The sequence below is a fragment of the Octopus bimaculoides genome, chromosome 11, assembly GCF_046866305.1.
Source record: "Octopus bimaculoides isolate indiv1 chromosome 11, ASM4686630v1, whole genome shotgun sequence".
Taxonomy (NCBI): Eukaryota; Metazoa; Mollusca; class Cephalopoda; order Octopoda; family Octopodidae; genus Octopus; species Octopus bimaculoides.
In genome coordinates, this window is record NC_142938.1 from 83,519,428 (window position 1) to 83,539,679 (window position 20,252).

Here is a 20,252-nt window from a genome sequence, read left to right on the forward strand (position 1 = left end):
AATTAATTTTTGATAAAATCAGTAATTTGAAAGGATTTAGTATAACTGAATTTTTGGTGATTAAACTGGTATTTGAAAGAAGGTTTGGCTTATGTGGTTAAGTCGTTAGCTTCACTCAGGGCCAGCTCAAGGTCCTGGCAACTCAGGCAGTCATGCCAAGGAGGACAAAGACAAGGAAATTTCCATGACCGTCAGCTTGCCAGCAACCCTAATGCCAGCCCTGGCTTCACTACAAAAAGTATTTCAAAGTTCAGTCCCAGAGGGCAGCACCTTGAGCAAGGGTCTTTTCTGTTATAGCCCTGGGCCAGCCAAGACCTTATGAGAGAATTTGGTAGATGAAAACTGAATAGAAGCCCAGCTTCTATGTGTGTGTGTGTGTGTTTTACTCGACACGTTCTTGACAGGATCATCAAACACATCATAAATGACATCTCTGTTTTGTTTCAGTGCACTATTCAATTATCAGCATTTTAAAACCAAAACACTGCACCGTTCATGTTCTGCTGCTTTTTGCTGCACTATTACTGCACCAATAGTGGCCTCCTTAGAGGAATCTTAGGAACTTCGACACTGATTTTCTGCTGCATGTAAAGCCTTTAACTCAACCATCAGCAGAAAGAAGATGGACGTGATCCACCAACCTTGCCCTAAGCAAATTTAATGTGTCAAGAAGGGATGGTTTAAAATTTCCCTGATGCTCCTATACAGGTTGATAGGGAAAACTTGAAGTATATGACATCATTTACATACCTCGGTAGTAAAGTGAATTCGAGTGCTTCCCTTGATCATGAAATCGTTGACTGTCTTCCAAAAGCAACCAACGCATTTGACAAACTCCATCATCACCTATGGAATGAAAGGGGCTACTAAACTTGATACCAAAGTACAGGTCTATAAAGCTGCCATTCTTGTATGACTTGGAATCATGGACACCTTATAAGTGACATATTAATGAACTAGACGTTTTCCACAAGGGCTGTCTCAAGACAATCTGTAGTTGTTCACTAAAAGACAGGGGTGTCTAATGTTGACCTGTTTAGCAAGTATAAGATTGGTGGAATTGAGAGCTCCCTTATGCCGTTGCAGCTTCATTCAGCCAGCCATGTCATTAGAATAAGTGATGAAAGAATGCCTATACACACACACACATACATACATACATGTATGTGTGCATGTATATAATAAAGATTCCAACCAATGCCAGCATGGACAACAGACATTAAATGATAATGATGATGAATGACGTAAGGATGGAAATCTATAGGTTTTATTAATGTACAAGGTGGTATCAAAAACTTCCTGGACTAGTATATATATATATATATATATATAGCACGTAAGCAGAATTAGCAGTTGTAGTAACCAACTAAGGGATAATAATATCTGTATTTACTACTGTTACCAATTACTTGTGCTATCCCTGGGCATGGGTATGCAGGTACACTATGCTCATAGGGTGCAGGTAAGATCAAAATAAGCAAAAGTTTATCAGGAATCAAATTTAAATAATCAGAAAATGGAGAAATGACATGTCATATTTTGTATTAAATAATCAACCGATGTGGTTCAATTTGTTTGTTGATCAAAAGTTTTTCCATTTTCTGATTATTTAAATTTATATATATATATATATATATATATATATATATATATATATATATATATATATATATATATATATATATATATATATACAATGTTAATTCTCTAAATGAAGTATTAACAGTAACTGCACGATAAAGTGTAGTATATTGCCACTTAAGTGTGGCTGACCCCTAGGGGTGGATGTTACTGTTGCTTTTAGCCCCAGGAGGACATCTCCTCCAGCTGGCTTATCGACACACGACTGTGTCCTGTTTGCCAAGGGAGTTATCCCTCTCACCTCGACCAGCAGCACGAACGTATCCGGATTTCAGGGTTATTTCCCTTCGTCGGCGTTCGACAGCTGATGACCTTGGTGAGAGAGACAAAAACCTGGCAAACCTTATATCTTCTTTTCCAGTGAAATTCTTCACTGATATTGAAAAGGTGAAAACAAGCAATGTTAATTCTCTAAATGAAGTATTAACAGTAACTGCACGATAAAGTGTAGTATATTGCCACTTAAGTGTGGCTGACCCCTAGGGGTGGATGTTACTGTTGCTTTTAGCCCCAGGAGGACATCTCCTCCAGCTGGCTTATCGACACACGACTGTGTCCTGTTTGCCAAGGGAGTTATCCCTCTCACCTCGACCAGCAGCACGAACGTATCCGGATTTCAGGGTTATTTCCCTTCGTCGGCGTTCGACAGCTGATGACCTTGGTGAGAGAGACAAAAATCTGGCAAACCTTATATCTTCTTTTCCAGTGAAATTCTTCACTGATATTGAAAAGGTGAAAACAAGCAATGTTAATTCTCTAAATGAAGTATTAACAGTAACTGCACGATAAAGTGTAGTATATTGCCACTTAAGTGTGGCTGACCCCTAGGGGTGGATGTTACTGTTGCTTTTAGCCCCAGGAGGACATCTCCTCCAGCTGGCTTATCGACACACGACTGTGTCCTGTTTGCCAAGGGAGTTATCCCTCTCACCTCGACCAGCAGCACGAACGTATCCGGATTTCAGGGTTATTTCCCTTCGTCGGCGTTCGACAGCTGATGACCTTGGTGAGAGAGACAAAAACCTGGCAAACCTTATATCTTCTTTTCCAGTGAAATTCTTCACTGATATTGAAAAGGTGAAAACAAGCAATGTTAATTCTCTAAATGAAGTATTAACAGTAACTGCACGATAAAGTGTAGTATATTGCCACTTAAGTGTGGCTGACCCCTAGGGGTGGATGTTACTGTTGCTTTTAGCCCCAGGAGGACATCTCCTCCAGCTGGCTTATCGACACACGACTGTGTCCTGTTTGCCAAGGGAGTTATCCCTCTCACCTCGACCAGCAGCACGAACGTATCCGGATTTCAGGGTTATTTCCCTTCGTCGGCGTTCGACAGCTGATGACCTTGGTGAGAGAGACAAAAACCTGGCAAACCTTATATCTTCTTTTCCAGTGAAATTCTTCACTGATATTGAAAAGGTGAAAACAAGCAATGTTAATTCTCTAAATGAAGTATTAACAGTAACTGCACGATAAAGTGTAGTATATTGCCACTTAAGTGTGGCTGACCCCTAGGGGTGGATGTTACTGTTGCTTTTAGCCCCAGGAGGACATCTCCTCCAGCTGGCTTATCGACACACGACTGTGTCCTGTTTGCCAAGGGAGTTATCCCTCTCACCTCGACCAGCAGCACGAACGTATCCGGATTTCAGGGTTATTTCCCTTCGTCGGCGTTCGACAGCTGATGACCTTGGTGAGAGAGACAAAAACCTGGCAAACCTTATATCTTCTTTTCCAGTGAAATTCTTCACTGATATTGAAAAGGTGAAAACAAGCAATGTTAATTCTCTAAATGAAGTATTAACAGTAACTGCACGATAAAGTGTAGTATATTGCCACTTAAGTGTGGCTGACCCCTAGGGGTGGATGTTACTGTTGCTTTTAGCCCCAGGAGGACATCTCCTCCAGCTGGCTTATCGACACACGACTGTGTCCTGTTTGCCAAGGGAGTTATCCCTCTCACCTCGACCAGCAGCACGAACGTATCCGGATTTCAGGGTTATTTCCCTTCGTCGGCGTTCGACAGCTGATGACCTTGGTGAGAGAGACAAAAATCTGGCAAACCTTATATCTTCTTTTCCAGTGAAATTCTTCACTGATATTGAAAAGGTGAAAACAAGCAATGTTAATTCTCTAAATGAAGTATTAACAGTAACTGCACGATAAAGTGTAGTATATTGCCACTTAAGTGTGGCTGACCCCTAGGGGTGGATGTTACTGTTGCTTTTAGCCCCAGGAGGACATCTCCTTCAGCTGGCAAACAGGACACAGTCGTGTGTCGATAAGCCAGCTGGAGGAGATGTCCTCCTGGGGCTAAAAGCAACAGTAACATCCACCCCTAGGGGTCAGCCACACTTAAGTGGCAATATACTACACTTTATCGTGCAGTTACTGTTAATACTTCATTTAGAGAATTAACATTGCTTGTTTTCACCTTTTCAATATCAGTGAAGAATTTCACTGGAAAAGAAGATATAAGGTTTGCCAGGTTTTTGTCTCTCTCACCAAGGTCATCAGCTGTCGAACGCTGACGAAGGGAAATAACCCTGAAATCCGGATACGTTCGTGCTGCTGGTCGAGGTGAGAGGGATAACTCCCTTGGCAAACAGGACACAGTCGTGTGTCGATAAGCCAGCTGGAGGAGATGTCCTCCTGGGGCTAAAAGCAACAGTAACATCCACCCCTAGGGGTCAGCCACACTTAAGTGGCAATATACTACACTATATATATATATATATATTCATATTTATATATATATATATATATATATATATTCATATTTATATATATATATATATATATATATTCATATTTATATATATATATATATATATATATTCATATTTATATATATATATATATATATATTCATATTTATATATATATATATATATATATATTCATATTTATATATATATATATATATATATTCATATTTATATATATATATATATATATATATTCATATTTATATATATATATATATATATTCATATTTATATATATATATATATATATTCATATTTATATATATATATATATATATATATTCATATTTATATATATATATATATATTCATATTTATATATATATATATATATATTCATATTTATATATATATATATATATATTCATATTTATATATATATATATATATTCATATTTATATATATATATATTCATATTTATATATATATATTTATATATATATATATATATATTCATATTTATATATATATATATATATATATATATATATATATATTCATATTTATATATATTCATATTTATATATATATATATATATATATATTCATATTTATATATATATATTTATATATATTCATATTTATATATATATATATATATTCATATTTATATATATATATATATATATATTCATATTTATATATATTCATATTTATATATATATATATATATTCATATTTATATATATATATATATTCATATTTATATATATATATATATATATATATATATATATATATATTCATATTTATATATATTCATATTTATATATATATATATATATATATTCATATTTATATATATTCATATTTATATATATTCATATTTATATATATATATATATATATATTCATATTTATATATATTCATATTTATATATATATATATATATATATTCATATTTATATATATATATATATATATATTCATATTTTTATATATATATATATATATATATATATATATATATATATATATATTCATATTTATATATATTCATATTTATATATATATATATATATATATTCATATTTATATATATTCATATTTATATATATTCATATTTATATATATTCATATTTATATATATATATATATATATATTCATATTTATATATATATATATATATATATATATATATATATATATATATATATATATTCATATTTATATATATATATATATATATATATATATTCATATTTATATATATATATATATATATATATATTCATATTTATATATATATATATATATATATATATTCATATTTATATATATATATATATATATATATATTCATATTTATATATATATATATATTCATATTATATATATATATATTCATATTTATATATATATATATTCATATTTATATATATATATATTCATATTTATATATATATATATATATATATATATATATTCATATTTATATATATATATATATATATATATATATATTCATATTTATATTTATATATATTTACACACACCTATATATGTATACACACACCTATATTTAAAAGTTTTTGCAAAACTTGATTTTTCTTAAAAGTTATTTTCTATTAAAAAGAAATCTTAGAAAAACAGATTGTACCAAATTTCCTTTGCAAGGAATAGGATCCACCTGTATCTAAAATAAGTGAAGGCATTGAACAAGGTTAACAGAGGGAGGGCAAAGTTCAACCATCTGATTCCAAACTTCATAACCATACAGCCAGTGTACCACAAACCACTTCCATCATTATTTCAGCCAAAATCCAACCATTGGATGTGCAAGGGATTTGCCATCAGCGGAAGTACCCGAGCACGCATGCGCAATGCAACAGGTGGAGAAAAAGCAATAGCGTTCGCTCTCTTTTCTCTCTTGCAGCAGTGGCGACAACACGTATCTCTCAGCTCGATACCGACGTGTGGTCGAAGCTTCCTTTGGTATTCTAGTGGCATGCCTATTCACCCAGGAACGAAACGGCTCTACACCAACCTAGAATAAACTATTGATCTGTTGTTACTGTTATCCCTCGTGTTGTTGTATTTCTGGATTTAATGATTAATATAAGAACTGGGGAGAGCCGGCCGAGCCGTCATATCTCATCCAATTCTTATAGGTTAATGAATACGTTTTTCGCCCCAATATTTATATATATTTCCTAGCACTAATTATTCTCACCACCAATATTTGAGTGAAATTGTATTAATATCCGTATGTGTGTTTGAACAAATTCCTATCATTGTTCATTATTCACAAAACTGATATTGTTTGCCATAAAAAACTATCTTCACAGATAAATTGACTTCAACTAAATCAAGTTTTTGATGTCTAAATAATAAATACGTAACCCAGCTCTGCTGAACAATAAATTCAATAGACCCCAGGTCACATATTAATATGCAAATATTAAATTCTTTGTTCAGCAGAGTTGGGTCAAGTACTTAATATCTGAAAATTAAATGGAGCAAACTATATATTGATTTTTTTTTTATGGCAAACACAATCAGTTGCTCTCAAAATGAACTGCCATAGAAATAGGGCAAAGTCTAGAATTGATGAGGATCTGTGTGTGCAGCAATGGAAAAGGTAAATGCAAGGTTGTTTGTTGAGAAATCTCTATAAGTTTGAGTGTCAGGACATGTGGGAAAAGTTGGTCTTTTTTTAGTGAAGGCTCTTCATCAGAAGAATCTCTAATAATGAGTGGATTGCTGGAGCTTATTCCATCTAAAGATTGATCGATTTAGCTTGAAACTTAAAGTCATGGAAAAGTAGCAATATTTATTGATCACACAGTATTATTATCTCTTTAAAATGTCAAGTGAGTCATGCTAATCAGAAGAGACTGGTATGAAGAGGAGGAAGCAAAGAGATGTTCATGGATTGACTCATGATAAAGAATGATAAAGGTGAAAAAGGATTAAGAAAGAACATCAAATGAATAGAAATAACATGAACATTAATGAACACATGTAGTGAAACAGAGATATAGGTCACTGCTAGTTTGGTGGAAAGATGTTTGGCTGGGAAAAATGAGGTCTTAATTTTACCATGAAAGCAGCTGGAAAGCTTTTGTGAATGGCAATTGAGTAATGAGATTTTAATCCAAAGCATATGACAGTCCTCCATGCTGCAAAATTGCAAGGATTATTGGTCACCACATATTTAGAAAATATATTCTTTTTAAGATAAAAAGGTATCTGTTTGGGTTCTCCAATAAGGATCAAAATGTGTAGAATGAAAGCAGTTTGTTTGCTTCTGTTTCACCATTCTAAAAAATGCTTTAAATAAGTTAGAGGTCCAACCAACATGAGCTTTAGATTTGTTAGTGTTGACTGTACATAGGTGTTCTGTATTCTGTACCAAACATGTAGACGATGCGGAGAGCTGTTGTTGGTATCAGTCCGAGTTCGGTGGTTGGAATATTCTCGATTATTAATTTTTTTCTCCTGTTTTGTCTTCCATATCCAAATGTTTTTGAAAATTGACTTTTTGCATTTTGAAATGTTGTGATGTAAACATGGAATTCTTTTAACCTGATGAACAAACTTACTATCTGCATTAATTTTAAAATTTTATATATATATATCAATAGACATATAAATAATATATTATTTATTATAAGATTTAATAGAATAGATTATTTATACATGTATATGAAACTGCAAAACAATTGTTGTTTAATATGAACATCCATCGGTAAAATAAATTTTGTCATTGTATATTTCTCTCTTTATTAATATTTTTATACATGTTTTACTTTTGTATCATACTCTATTCTCTGTGTTTTGTAGAATGATACATTGAGGAGATTTTTTATCAGTGCCACCGGATTAATTGAATCCATATATTGTGACTTGGGTGTGTGGGGAGTGGGGTTGAGGGTGAATTCAACAATATGCCTTGGTACAGTACACTTTACCAGATATTTTGGGCTTAGAGTGTAGATAAGAATTCTACTCCTATATCCATGTCTACTTCATAACTGTACTATTCAAGCAGCGACAGACTTGATTGCTATAAATATGAGACACCATAATATTTTAATAAATAACAAAAGCAGTTATATTTTGATTACATTGAATGCATTAGTTTCATGATGTTTTGCAGAAAATCCTTCTCGTCTGTTGCTACCACTTGTAACAACTGAAGATAATGGTTTTCTGCATAACATGTTGTTACATAACCACTTGATACATATGTACTAATGCCTTCATAATGTCAGTAGCTTGTGTGTGTGCAGAAGGAAAGAGACTGAGACAGACAGAGAGGCAGATATACATAAACATACACACACACATACATCTGTTCATTTACATTCAAATATCATATTATTGACTTCCATCTTTTATCAAATCTGTCATTAAAAGAAAAAATATCCTTATAATTTTATTTTCTCCCCCAAATTTTTATTTTTGAATCAAAAAACTAAATATTTCTTTGCTTCATTTGCAGACTTTTAATTTATTGCTAAATTGGAATGAATTTCAATGTGGGAATGAGCAGCTGAGACAGACATCCTTGCAAGACGCAATGAGTTTGAGGAATGCTATACGAGCTCGATTCCGAAACGCAGACAAATCTGAGAGGGGCGGTGGGCCCACAGCTGTGGGAGCAACTGGTTGTGGAGGCAGTGTTGGTGTCAGTGGCAGCATTGGGGAAGAGAAGGAAAAAGACAAGGAGAAAGACGAAGAAATTTCTTCAGCACCAAGTTCAATGATGACTCCGTCAGTGAATTCATCCAATCGTAAAGTCTCTCGTCCAGGCAAAATGAACATCCCAAAAGATGAAGAAGACACAAACGTATGGATTTTTTGCATTTTAGCTTTTTTTGTTTTCATTTATTTAAAATATCCTGAATACTGTTTATATTAGTTGAACTGGTGTCCTCACCATGATTGCTGATTTCACTATATTTTGGTTTTTGCATACTCCAACCTTCATCAGGTGTTTTGTGTTGAATTCAGTTGTTGTCTCAGAATTTCAAACCTAACCTTTTATTTGATGAGGAGGGTACACTGTTCTCATTCTTTGCAGTCTTTGCACTTTGTGATTTTTTTTTGCTTGAATAGATTTTTTGTGGAGTGCCTTACTTGGGATTGAACTCAGAAACTCTAGGTGACTGCATTTCATTAACCAACATCTTACACAATGCCCAGTACTTCACAACAAAATCAACTGAAGCAAAGAAAATGATAAAGAATCATGAAATGCAGGGAACAGAATGAGAACAGTGGACCCCTGTGGATCAAAATAAAGGGTTAGGTTTGTAAAACACCTGAAGAAAGCTGGAGAATACAACAGCTGAAACATTGTGAAAGTAACAATCAAGATGAGGAGAACACCAGCCTGGCTCATATAAACAATAGACACAAAATATGTGGAAGTGTAATTTAAAATATTTTAAATTATTTTGCTGTATTTCATGTTCTTTTTTTTTCTCCTTTCTAAGTATTTTGAAATTATCGCTAAATTAACTTGATGTGAAAAGATCCATTGAGACAGATTTATTTTAGCCTGATTGCCGTTCTTGTTTGCCAACCTTCACCTCTTCCCAAGCAAGATAATATTTCTTCATGGTCAGACATGTTTGCACAGAAAATTGGAAATGAATGACACTGCATGTATAACGGGGCTTTCATTTACAGCTATCATTTCTTATCAAAATGAGGACAGACAGATCGACAGGGAGACAACACATGCATATAAACACACACACACGCACACATAAATATATATATGTGTGTATGTGTGTGTGTATATATATATATATATATATATATATATACATACACACACTCATACACACACATGGCAGGCTTCTTTTGATCTCTGTATACCAAATCTAGTGACAAGGTTTAGTTCAACCTGGGACTATAGTAGAAGACAGCTGTCCAAGGTGCCGTGCAGTGAGATTGAAACTGAAACCATGTGGCTGGGAAGCAATCTTCATCTTCCTAATCACACAGCCATGTATTATGATTATGAATATAGATCTTCATTTAAAAACAAGAGACACCAAACATACGTCAGGCATTGCACTAAAATATTCTATGATGAACATAATATCATTGTTATATGAACCATGTCACTTACCTGAAAAAAGAAAACAAAGGCTTATGCATATCCCTTAAGCCTCAAATGCTTCTTATTGTTGTTGTTTTTCCCTTTGAAGCACATTTTTCCCCCATATTTTCATGGTATGCAGCCAATGTTTTAATTGATACAGTTGGGTGAATCTTCCAAATTATATTAATGGTTTTCTATACATTTTATGTCACATCTGCAAAGCAGCTGACCACTGTCACTAAACGTGGTTTTTCTTTTGTGTGTGTGTGTGTGTGTGTGTTTGTTGGTGCTGTAACTGTAGTGTACAGTGTAAGCAAGGATTTATTTTTGCAATGTGTCATTCCTCCTTGACCACTCGACATCACAAAACATTATGACTGACCAATGTTCCACTTAAAGAAAAGAAAAACAGAAAACAAACAAAAATAAACTCTATTCCACATAATTTACTTCTCAGTTCAAAGGAAAAATAAAATGAAATGTTTTGGTAACAGTTTTTAGTTCCAGTTTATTGGAAAACGATTCCTTATAGAATCATCATTAGACAGCTGTAATGGCTCAAAGTGGAAATTCTTACACTTTTTCTTCCTCCCCTCTTTCTCTCTCTCTCTCACTTTTCCTCCTTTCTTTATCTTACTCTTTTTCTCTCTCTTTCTCTCTCTCTCTCTCTTTCTCTCTCTCTCTCTCTCTCTCTCTTTCTCTCTCTCTCTCTCTCTCTCTTCCATTTTTACCAAAGGAAACTTTACAGAATCATTTAGTAAATAGGTAAAGAGGTTTCTCTTACTAAACACACATCTTTCAAGAAACTTTAGCGTAGGTTTTTGTTTAATGTTTCATATTTTTTTCCTTTTCCTTCTTTTTTCTTTTCTTTTTCCTACCCAACGGGGTCGTCTGCATTCTGCTTTTTCATGTTTATTCATTTCTTTCACACTTTCTTAACACTTCTTTAAAGTGTTTTGTCTGCTTTATCTTAATCATTTGAAGCAATAAAGACAACTTTTTTATATTTCTTTTTACATTTAATTATTTTATTAAGGGTATTTTTTTTTTATTTAATGATTATGATAATGAGTTGTCATAGCAACTGCATCAACACCATCATAGCAACTGCATCAACAGCAGAAGCATTTTTATTACTATCTTTGATTTTCAAAATGAAAAAATGTCTCAAAACAATTGCCCTGGGTTCTATATGCAAATTTGGGCCTCCTGTGAACTAATTCTGTCCATGGCACTGTATTTCTCCTGAGTAAGCATTGCTGAAAGAGAGATGCATGAAATATAGCCATGTGTCTGTCATGCCATCAAATACAATTCTCACTAGCTTGATAACTATCAGGTTAGTTGTTCGTTATGGTTGGTTAATAAGCAAACGATAGCACATAGCACTGAGAGGACTCTTTAATCTTGTCTTGTCAATAACAAGACAACTGCTTTAGGACTGGTGCCATGATGTATCCAGTGCACTTGGTAATGTGGTTGGTTTTAGGAAGGGCATCCAGCCATAAAAAGCCATGTTAAAAATAAAGGTACAAGCAAGAGATGGTTCCCAACCTGTCTCAGAGTAACTTGGAAACTCTGGGTAAAAACTGACTTGAACTGTGATGACCCAACCCATCCAACAGTGGCCATCATGTAAAATGGATTTCAAAAATGATGACATACAAGCATGGTTGCATAGTTAAGAAGTTTGTTTCCTTACCACATGGTTTCAGGTTCAGCCCCACTGTGTTATACCTTGGGCAAATGTCTTCTACTATAGCCCCAGCCCAATCACAGCCTTTTAAGAGAATTTAGCTGACAGAAACTGAAAGAATCCCTGATGTGTTTATGTGTATTTATGTATGTGTGTGTGTATGTATATATATATATGTATGTCTCTGGTCATAGAGTGACCAATGGTTTTGCATGCATAAAGCTAAGCAATCTATGGACAACTATATATATGTGTGTGTGTGTGTGTGTGTTATCATCATCCTCATCATCGTCATTGTTATTTAGCATCTATTTTTCATGCTGGCATGGGTTGGACGGTTTGACCAGAGCTGCACCAGGCTCCCGCCTGATTCGGTTTCTATGACTGGATGCCCCCTTCCATATACCAACCACCACTTAACAGATTGTGCTGGGTGCTTTTATGTGGCACTGGCACAAGTGCTTTTTACATGGTACTGGCACATGACTCTTGCAGACCCATCCTCTTCACCAGTGGGAGTGGCCTAATCACCTCTGTTAGGGGTCATGGGTCTTCTTGTGTACAGTAAGGCACCAGGTATCTCAGTCCTTTGTCATCTCATCTGAAAGGTTCAGCATCTTGAAGTTGTTCTTCCGTACTTCATCCCATGTCTTCGTGGGTCACCCACATCCATGTATTCTATCCACTTTGAGTGATTGGCTCTTCATTACGGAGCAGTTGGCATCACATGACCAAACCAGTGCAGTCTTCTCTCTTGCACACTCCACATCCTAATCCTTCTTATGCCTAACTCTTCTTTCTCAATACACAAGCACTCTGTCAAACATGTATAAATACATTACACATCCAACAGAGCATACTAACCTCATTCCTCTCTAACCTTTGCTTGTCCTCTCCATTCAAGACCCACGTCTCACAACCATATACAATTGTGGTCTGTATACATGTATCATACAGTCAGTCATTCACTCAAAGAGAAACCGTTTGTGGTCAACAGAGGTAAAAGTTTTCTGAATTTCTTCCATCCTATTCTTATTCTAGTCATCACACTCTCTGTGCATCCTCCTCCACTATTAATTTGGTCCCCTAAGTAGCAGAAATGATCAATTACCTCTAATGAGCCCCCAGGGAATTTGAGAGAATCAATTTCTCGAGTCTCTAGTTTTTATGGATCCTGTGCATCTTCCATATATAGATATATATTTGTGTAAATACATAAATATATATATGCATGCTCCCATACACACACACACACACACACACACACATGACAACTCCACACACAATTATATACTAGTACATGAAACACATCACTTGACAAAATGTACACACTAGGTTAATCATACACATACACACACACAGACCCACATAATTTTAAGCTCAGCCACACATACATTCTCATGCACCCACCTCCATTCACACATACACACTCACACACACACCATCCTCATATACACACCTGTGTTTGCATACCTTTATTCGGCCAGGTCACTGCTATGAGCTCCCTTTCACTCAGCCTCTTTCTTCCTACCATTTCATCATGTTGAACCCTTAATCCCTATACATTTTTCTCACTCTATTTTCTTTTCTTTTTGCATTCTCTCTTCATTTTATTTCCCCTCAATCCTTCCTGTCAAACAGTGTAAGCTCGAAACATCAAGGACTTTTCTATTCATCTCAAGCGTTGTTCTCCCATCTGCCTTCGTCATTTGTTTTCCCACCTTACTAGCTCCCTTGCCAGTGCCACCTGACTGCCCCCCCCCCCCCCCATGCCAGTGGCACGTAAAAAGCACCCACTACACTCTCGGAGCTGTTGGTATTAGGAAGGGCATCCAGCTGTAGAAACCTTGCCAGACAACGTTGGAGCCTGGTGCAGCCTTCTGGTTTGCCAGTCCTCAGTCAAACCGTCCAACCCATGCCAGCATAGAAAGCAGATGTTAAACAATGATGATGATGATGCATATATATATATATATATATATATATATATATATATATATACATATTTATGTATATATGCATGTATATCATCATCATTTGACCTCCATTTTCCATGCTGGCATGGGTTGGACAGTTTGACAGGAGCTGGCCAGTGGGGGAACTGCTCAGACACCATCTATTAAACATTTAATAACATTAATACTACCCTCTTAGTCAACCCTGATAATTGAGGGTTGCCTGGACATTCCCATATGTACTGTTTCTTCTCTTCAATCTAATATGAAATCTGCACCAGTAAGAAAACTACCACCAATACAATCACAGTTATGCCACCACCACTACCACAAACATCAGGATCATTCGTACCCCATCAGTGCTCCTCATCAAAATTACTCCAACCCCACCATCACCAAATCTCTTTTATTATTATTATCAAAAGTGCCATCATTATCTTCTCATTAACATCAACACCACCACCCTTACATTACCCTTCACACCACCACTTCCACATCAGCATCACTGATCACCCTATTACCACATCATTAAAATCCCCATGATCATTGTTTTTTTTTGTTTATTGTTTTCAAATTGATTGATTAAAATGATTAATTATTAACAAGTTTGTATCAGTTTGGGAAATGGATAATTGAAAGCTGAAAAATACCAAAAAAAAAATGTGTATTGATTTCATTTGTGATTTATATTCTTTTTTATATTTTTATTCAGACTTTTGAATTAATAACTGCTGACCGTGAAGGAGAAAACAGTAGTTTGTCAGGACAAGGAACACCTGAATCACCTCGCTCAGAATGCATTCATCCACTTAATTCTGAAGAAAGGTTGAGTTTTGAGCATCAACTGACCCACCTTCAAGAACAGCTGGTGGCTATTATGATAGAAAACCAAGCTCTGAGTAAGTTTGTTTTACCAAAATACTCCTCTTCTATACTCTGAGTAAACATGTAGCTCCTCTACAACAAGAAACCTGTTCTGGCCCCTTTTTTCATACTTTAACATCTCATCGCCTCACATAAACCCCACTCAGTCCAGAGGGAATCTTAATGTTGGAAGCTGCATGACAACTTCACCAGTGTTGGTGCCATGAAAAAGAGCACTCAATGCACCCTGTAAAGTGACTGGTGTTAGGAAGGGTATGTAACCATAGAAACCATATTAAAGCAGACATTAGATCATGATCTCTTGGATCCGGTCAAACCATCCAACCCATGCCAGCATGGAAAATAGATGATAAAACATGATGATGATGATGGTGGTAGTGGTGATTTCTTATTACTATTTATTGACTGAGGACAACAGACTCTGCCAACTGCGGTCCTCCTGTGCTGATGCTTTCTATTACATCACCCACTACAACGGTGCAGTGTCTGCAGACAAAATGCTGTATTGCAGCCCACCCAGTTCACATTTTTATTTAGTTTTATTTATTTCTTTGTCATGGAATTTGCAGTTGTAATATTAGAAAGATGAATCCAAATGATGTAAAGTAGTTAATCTAGTTAAATATTAATTAACCCTTTTTAATACCAACCCACTTGTGTCCATCTCAGCTTTCATGATATAAAATCATCTATTTTAAAGTGTTCCTGTATAAATCTAAAACTTCTGTTATAAATTTTTGAAAAAATCCATTCTTAATATATTTTACACAACCAATTAATTGTCTCTCATTAAAATAATAATTGTTTATAATTATTGATTCTAAAATAAGCAGAAGGGCTGAAATTTGGGGTTTTAGGGGTTAGTCAATGAAATCAACCCCAGTATTTGACTGGTACTTTATCAATCTCTACTTGGTGATAGGCTAAGTCAACTTCAGTGAGATTAAACTCAGAAAGTGATGAACCAGAAGAAACGGCACTAACCATTTAGTCCCACATGCAAATGGTTTTGCCATCTCACTGCCATAACAATGATAATAATGCTTGGCACTGGGCCAGCAGTTTTGTGGGAAGCAATAAGTCAATTACACTTTGGGCAATTGTGTTCTGCCATAGCCTCAAGTGGATTAATCTTGTGAATGAAAGTTGGTAGAGGAAAACTGTCTTTGATGGTTGACATTTTTATAGAGAACCCAATTCTCATCACCAGTCACTATTCAGTCCAAAAAAGGTTCATTCGTGAGACAAGACAGCAAAGAAGAGCACACATTCACTCTCTGTGTGTGATTAGACTCGGAGAGTTTGTGAGGAACTCATTGACCCAATTTACTAACTTTCCCAATGGCACACAGGTGTCGATGAATGACCAAATCCAAGTTTCTCTGCAAGTTCCTCAACAGTTACGATGGGATTTTATTTCATCAGCGTTTGCAGGGTGTCCTCATCGAGCTCTACAGATTTTCCAGGATAAGGCTCCTCTTCTAGCTGTAATTTCCAGCTCAGAATTTCTGGAACCACCACTGACACTGGCTTACACTTATTGTCCAATCCCCATATCCTGCATTCCTCACACTTTCTGTTGCGTTGTTGCCTTTATTGAACTCATAAAGCAAAATATGCTCCTTTGTCACTTCCATTATAGTTTTGAAAAAATAACTGTTAAAATCGAACTTCCCTCTTCAAAACTTGCACTAAGAATAAGACGAAGGTAAAATTACTACCTGCCTTTACAGCAGGTTGATGCAGGTAGTTTATCCCATCCCCCTCCGACTTCTCAGGAAATTGAAAAACCACATTATTTATGGAATGAGCCAATATATATGTTATATATACACTCTTGCCCAGTGTTTGAACTAGGAACCTTTATGTTGAAACTAGTGAGGTGGGGCGAGGGACAGTAATACAGCTATCACTTATCCGCTAAGTTACCAACATCTACTGCTTTCCATCTCTAACAGATGAGGTTAATAGCCTAATAAACCATAATTTTATTGCCATACTTATTTTGGCGAGAACTTAATATCACAGTGAACAGCGTTCGTCACACTCCACAGCGAAAATAGTTAAAGCTAAACATCTGAACATATGTTCATGGCTTGTATTCTTTTCAATGGTCTTAGACAAACAAAATAGAAATGCTAAGAAGATACTAACAAAATATCATTAGACTTGATTCTTCTATAAAAGATATTAAACACAAGATATAAATAAATTAAACATTGTTCTTATTCTAGTCTACAGCATGTGTGTGTGTGTGTGTGTGTGTGTGTGTGTGTGTGTGTGTGTGTGTGTTTAGAAGTCTTAATGTAGTTGTAAGTATATGTATTGAAGGTGTGTAATTATGTGAGTGATTGAGTGAGTGTGTGTGAGTGTGATTATGTTCGCATGTGGGTGAGATAATGTTTTAAAGGAAAGTCTAAGAAAAACAGAAACAAGGATGAGATTTTTGTCTTTGGAAAAGGTACAACATGATTATGTGCTTAGCTGTCAGGTATGGCTTAGTCTGGGCTGGTCTGATCTGGTTTGGTAAATGGCGAGATTCAACAGTATTTGGCAAACTTTCTCTTCTGCTGAAGGAGGGGATAGTTACACTAGTTAACAGCTTTTCGAAAAGCTGAAGGAGTACAAAAATCTTGAAATGATTTTTATCAGAAAATCTGTATTAATAGAGCAAAAAAAAAAAAAAAAAAAGAAGCAAACATACATTTATATGGTAGAATATACACAAACATGTAAACTCTCATACATCACATTTGCAAAGATGTATGTATGTATGCATGTGTATATATATGTGTGTATGTGTACACATGTGTGTGTATTTATGAGTGTGGGGTTGTGTGTGTATGTATATATATATATATATATATATATATATATATATATGTCATCATCATCGTCGTTGTTTAACGTTCGCTTTCCATGCTGGCATGGGTTGGACAGTTTGACTGATGATTGGTGAACCAGAAGGCTGCACCAGGCTATATATATATATATATATATATATATATATATATCCAATTCATATTGAAAACAGGAATAGGAAGGCAAATGCATTTAAATTGAAGTGCATTCAATTCAAATGATCGAATGTATTTATGTTAATCTGACACCATTGTTGTCATTAAATAAGAAGTCTCGTCATTAAGATTTTCATTAGTGAAGACATCTGACTTTGTCATTAATCTATTTGGCTTTCAAGTCTTGAACTTATCTTATTAATCTCTTTTGCTAAACAACTAAGTTACAAGGACATAAACAAACTAACACTGAACAGTGGTAGGGGGGACAGACACAAAGATACACATACAAGATATATAATACACACAATGGGCTTTTTTTCAGTTTCTGTCAACTAAATTCATTTGCAAGGCTTTTGTTGGCCATGGGCTATAAATATAAGACAATTGTCCATTGCGTCACACAATGGAACTGAAGCAAACTTCTAACTACACAGCTACTACTTATGATGAGCTTCCATAGAATTTCCATTTACGAGATTTGCTCATAAGGCATTGATTGACTCTGTGCTATAATAGAAGACACTTGACCAAGGTGCTGTGCAGTGGGACTGAACCCATAACCACATGGTTGCAAAGTCCATTCCTTAATCACACCACAGCCATGCATCTGCTTAATATGTGTGTTTCAATAATATTGGAATTTCTATGTAGTCAAACTTACTTAAGTTTCCATTGTGATTGCTAGTTTTACACTTGACCAATAAATTTTAGTTAATGAAAACTCGACAACCATTTTTTATATTGACGACTAATTAGGAAGTCCCTCTGACTGTCTGTTCTCCAAGGCACTGTACCAAATAAACTACTTTGAACTGAATAACCAGGTGAGTATCTTCACCTGTATGTAACCAGAAAATTGTTTGTGGCAATGTGGCAGTGAGCCAACAAACCAGATTTTCAGACGATTTCCTTCCCTTCTTCTTTGCTCTCCCAACAAATAAAAACTAAAGAGAACTACAACATTGAAATAAATAAAGAAAATAACATTTTCATAAAATTTAAACAAAAAAAGAAAACTTGAATAAATCACAATGGAATTTGGTAAAATAAAATGGAAAATGAAAATTGTTAAAAGATTTTCCACATCTTTCTTTAGCATTAAAAAAAAAAGAACATTTTTCAAGAAAGATAAATATTATCAAAAATAACATTATTCTTGGCATATATTCAGAATATGGTAAAATATTTAGCAATTTGCTGGCTTTAAAGAATTCCTCATTTTCTTTGTTATTTTCCTCTTTCAAGTCAACATTTTTTTTCATTTTTTTCCCTTCCACTTAGGTTAACTAAAACAAATTAAAATAATAAAATATGATTCAATAATTTATTGAATGAAATGAGGATAAGTGATTTGTTGCAGCTGTTCTGACCATCTTAGAAAGTGTGATGGTTAAAATATGGAACTTATTGTAAAGAAAGAAAAAAAGAAAACTAAACAAAGAGGAATTTGAGATTAACTTAGGCGCCTTTCCAAACTTTTAGCCTTAAGACTTACTTCCTTCGTCATTTTCTTTTGTATAATTGCTTTGATGCAATTTAGAAATGAGAGTTATTGGTAGTTCTTACTTGAGAATTAATCCATATGTTCTTGAAGAAATTAGAAAAATTCATAGCTCAGGTTCAAGTCTAGCAGACAGAAAGGCGAAAATTGATTCATCATCATTATCATCATCATCATCACTGTTGTCATCATTGTCATCCTCATCATCATCATTATCATCAGCAACAGCAGCAACATTGTTATCGTTCTCATCATCATCATCATCATCATCATCACCGTCATCATCATCATCATCAACATCATTGTCATCATCATCAGCAGCAGCATTGTTGTTATCATATTTGTCATCACCTTCATAATCATTATCATCAACATTGTTATTACCATCGCCATCACCACCCACATCATCATGATCATCATCATCATCACCATCATTATTGTCAACTTACAGTTTTTTAGATGAGTTCAGAAAATGACTCACAATTACAATTATTCCTCAACATTGCAGCAAAAGGTGAAACTGTGCAGTCAATGAGAAAGTTTCTATCTGGTCACACAACATGCTAGAAATAGCAGCCAATTCTCTATCAAATCAAATCCCACTGTCTTAATATGGGAATAGCACATGACATAATGTAGTACTAGATTCACACCCACCACCACCACCAGCAGCAACAAAAACAACAACAAAGAAAACATGTTTATAGTTGGATAGCATC

General features: G+C 34.6%; 1 protein-coding gene across 7 annotated transcripts in view; it reads left to right on the forward strand.

The window, feature by feature from the left end:
* Positions 1 to 20,252, forward strand: part of LOC106878525 (GRAM domain-containing protein 4) — a 182,881-nt gene that overhangs the window by 74,765 nt on the left and 87,864 nt on the right. For all 7 annotated transcript variants that reach the window (XM_052971959.2, XM_052971961.2, XM_052971962.2 and 4 more), the window contains exons 2-3: positions 8,863 to 9,210; positions 14,840 to 15,026. In XM_052971959.2, the coding sequence (XP_052827919.1) occupies positions 8,863 to 9,210; positions 14,840 to 15,026 (535 nt within the window). The remainder of the gene's footprint in view (positions 1 to 8,862; positions 9,211 to 14,839; positions 15,027 to 20,252) is intronic.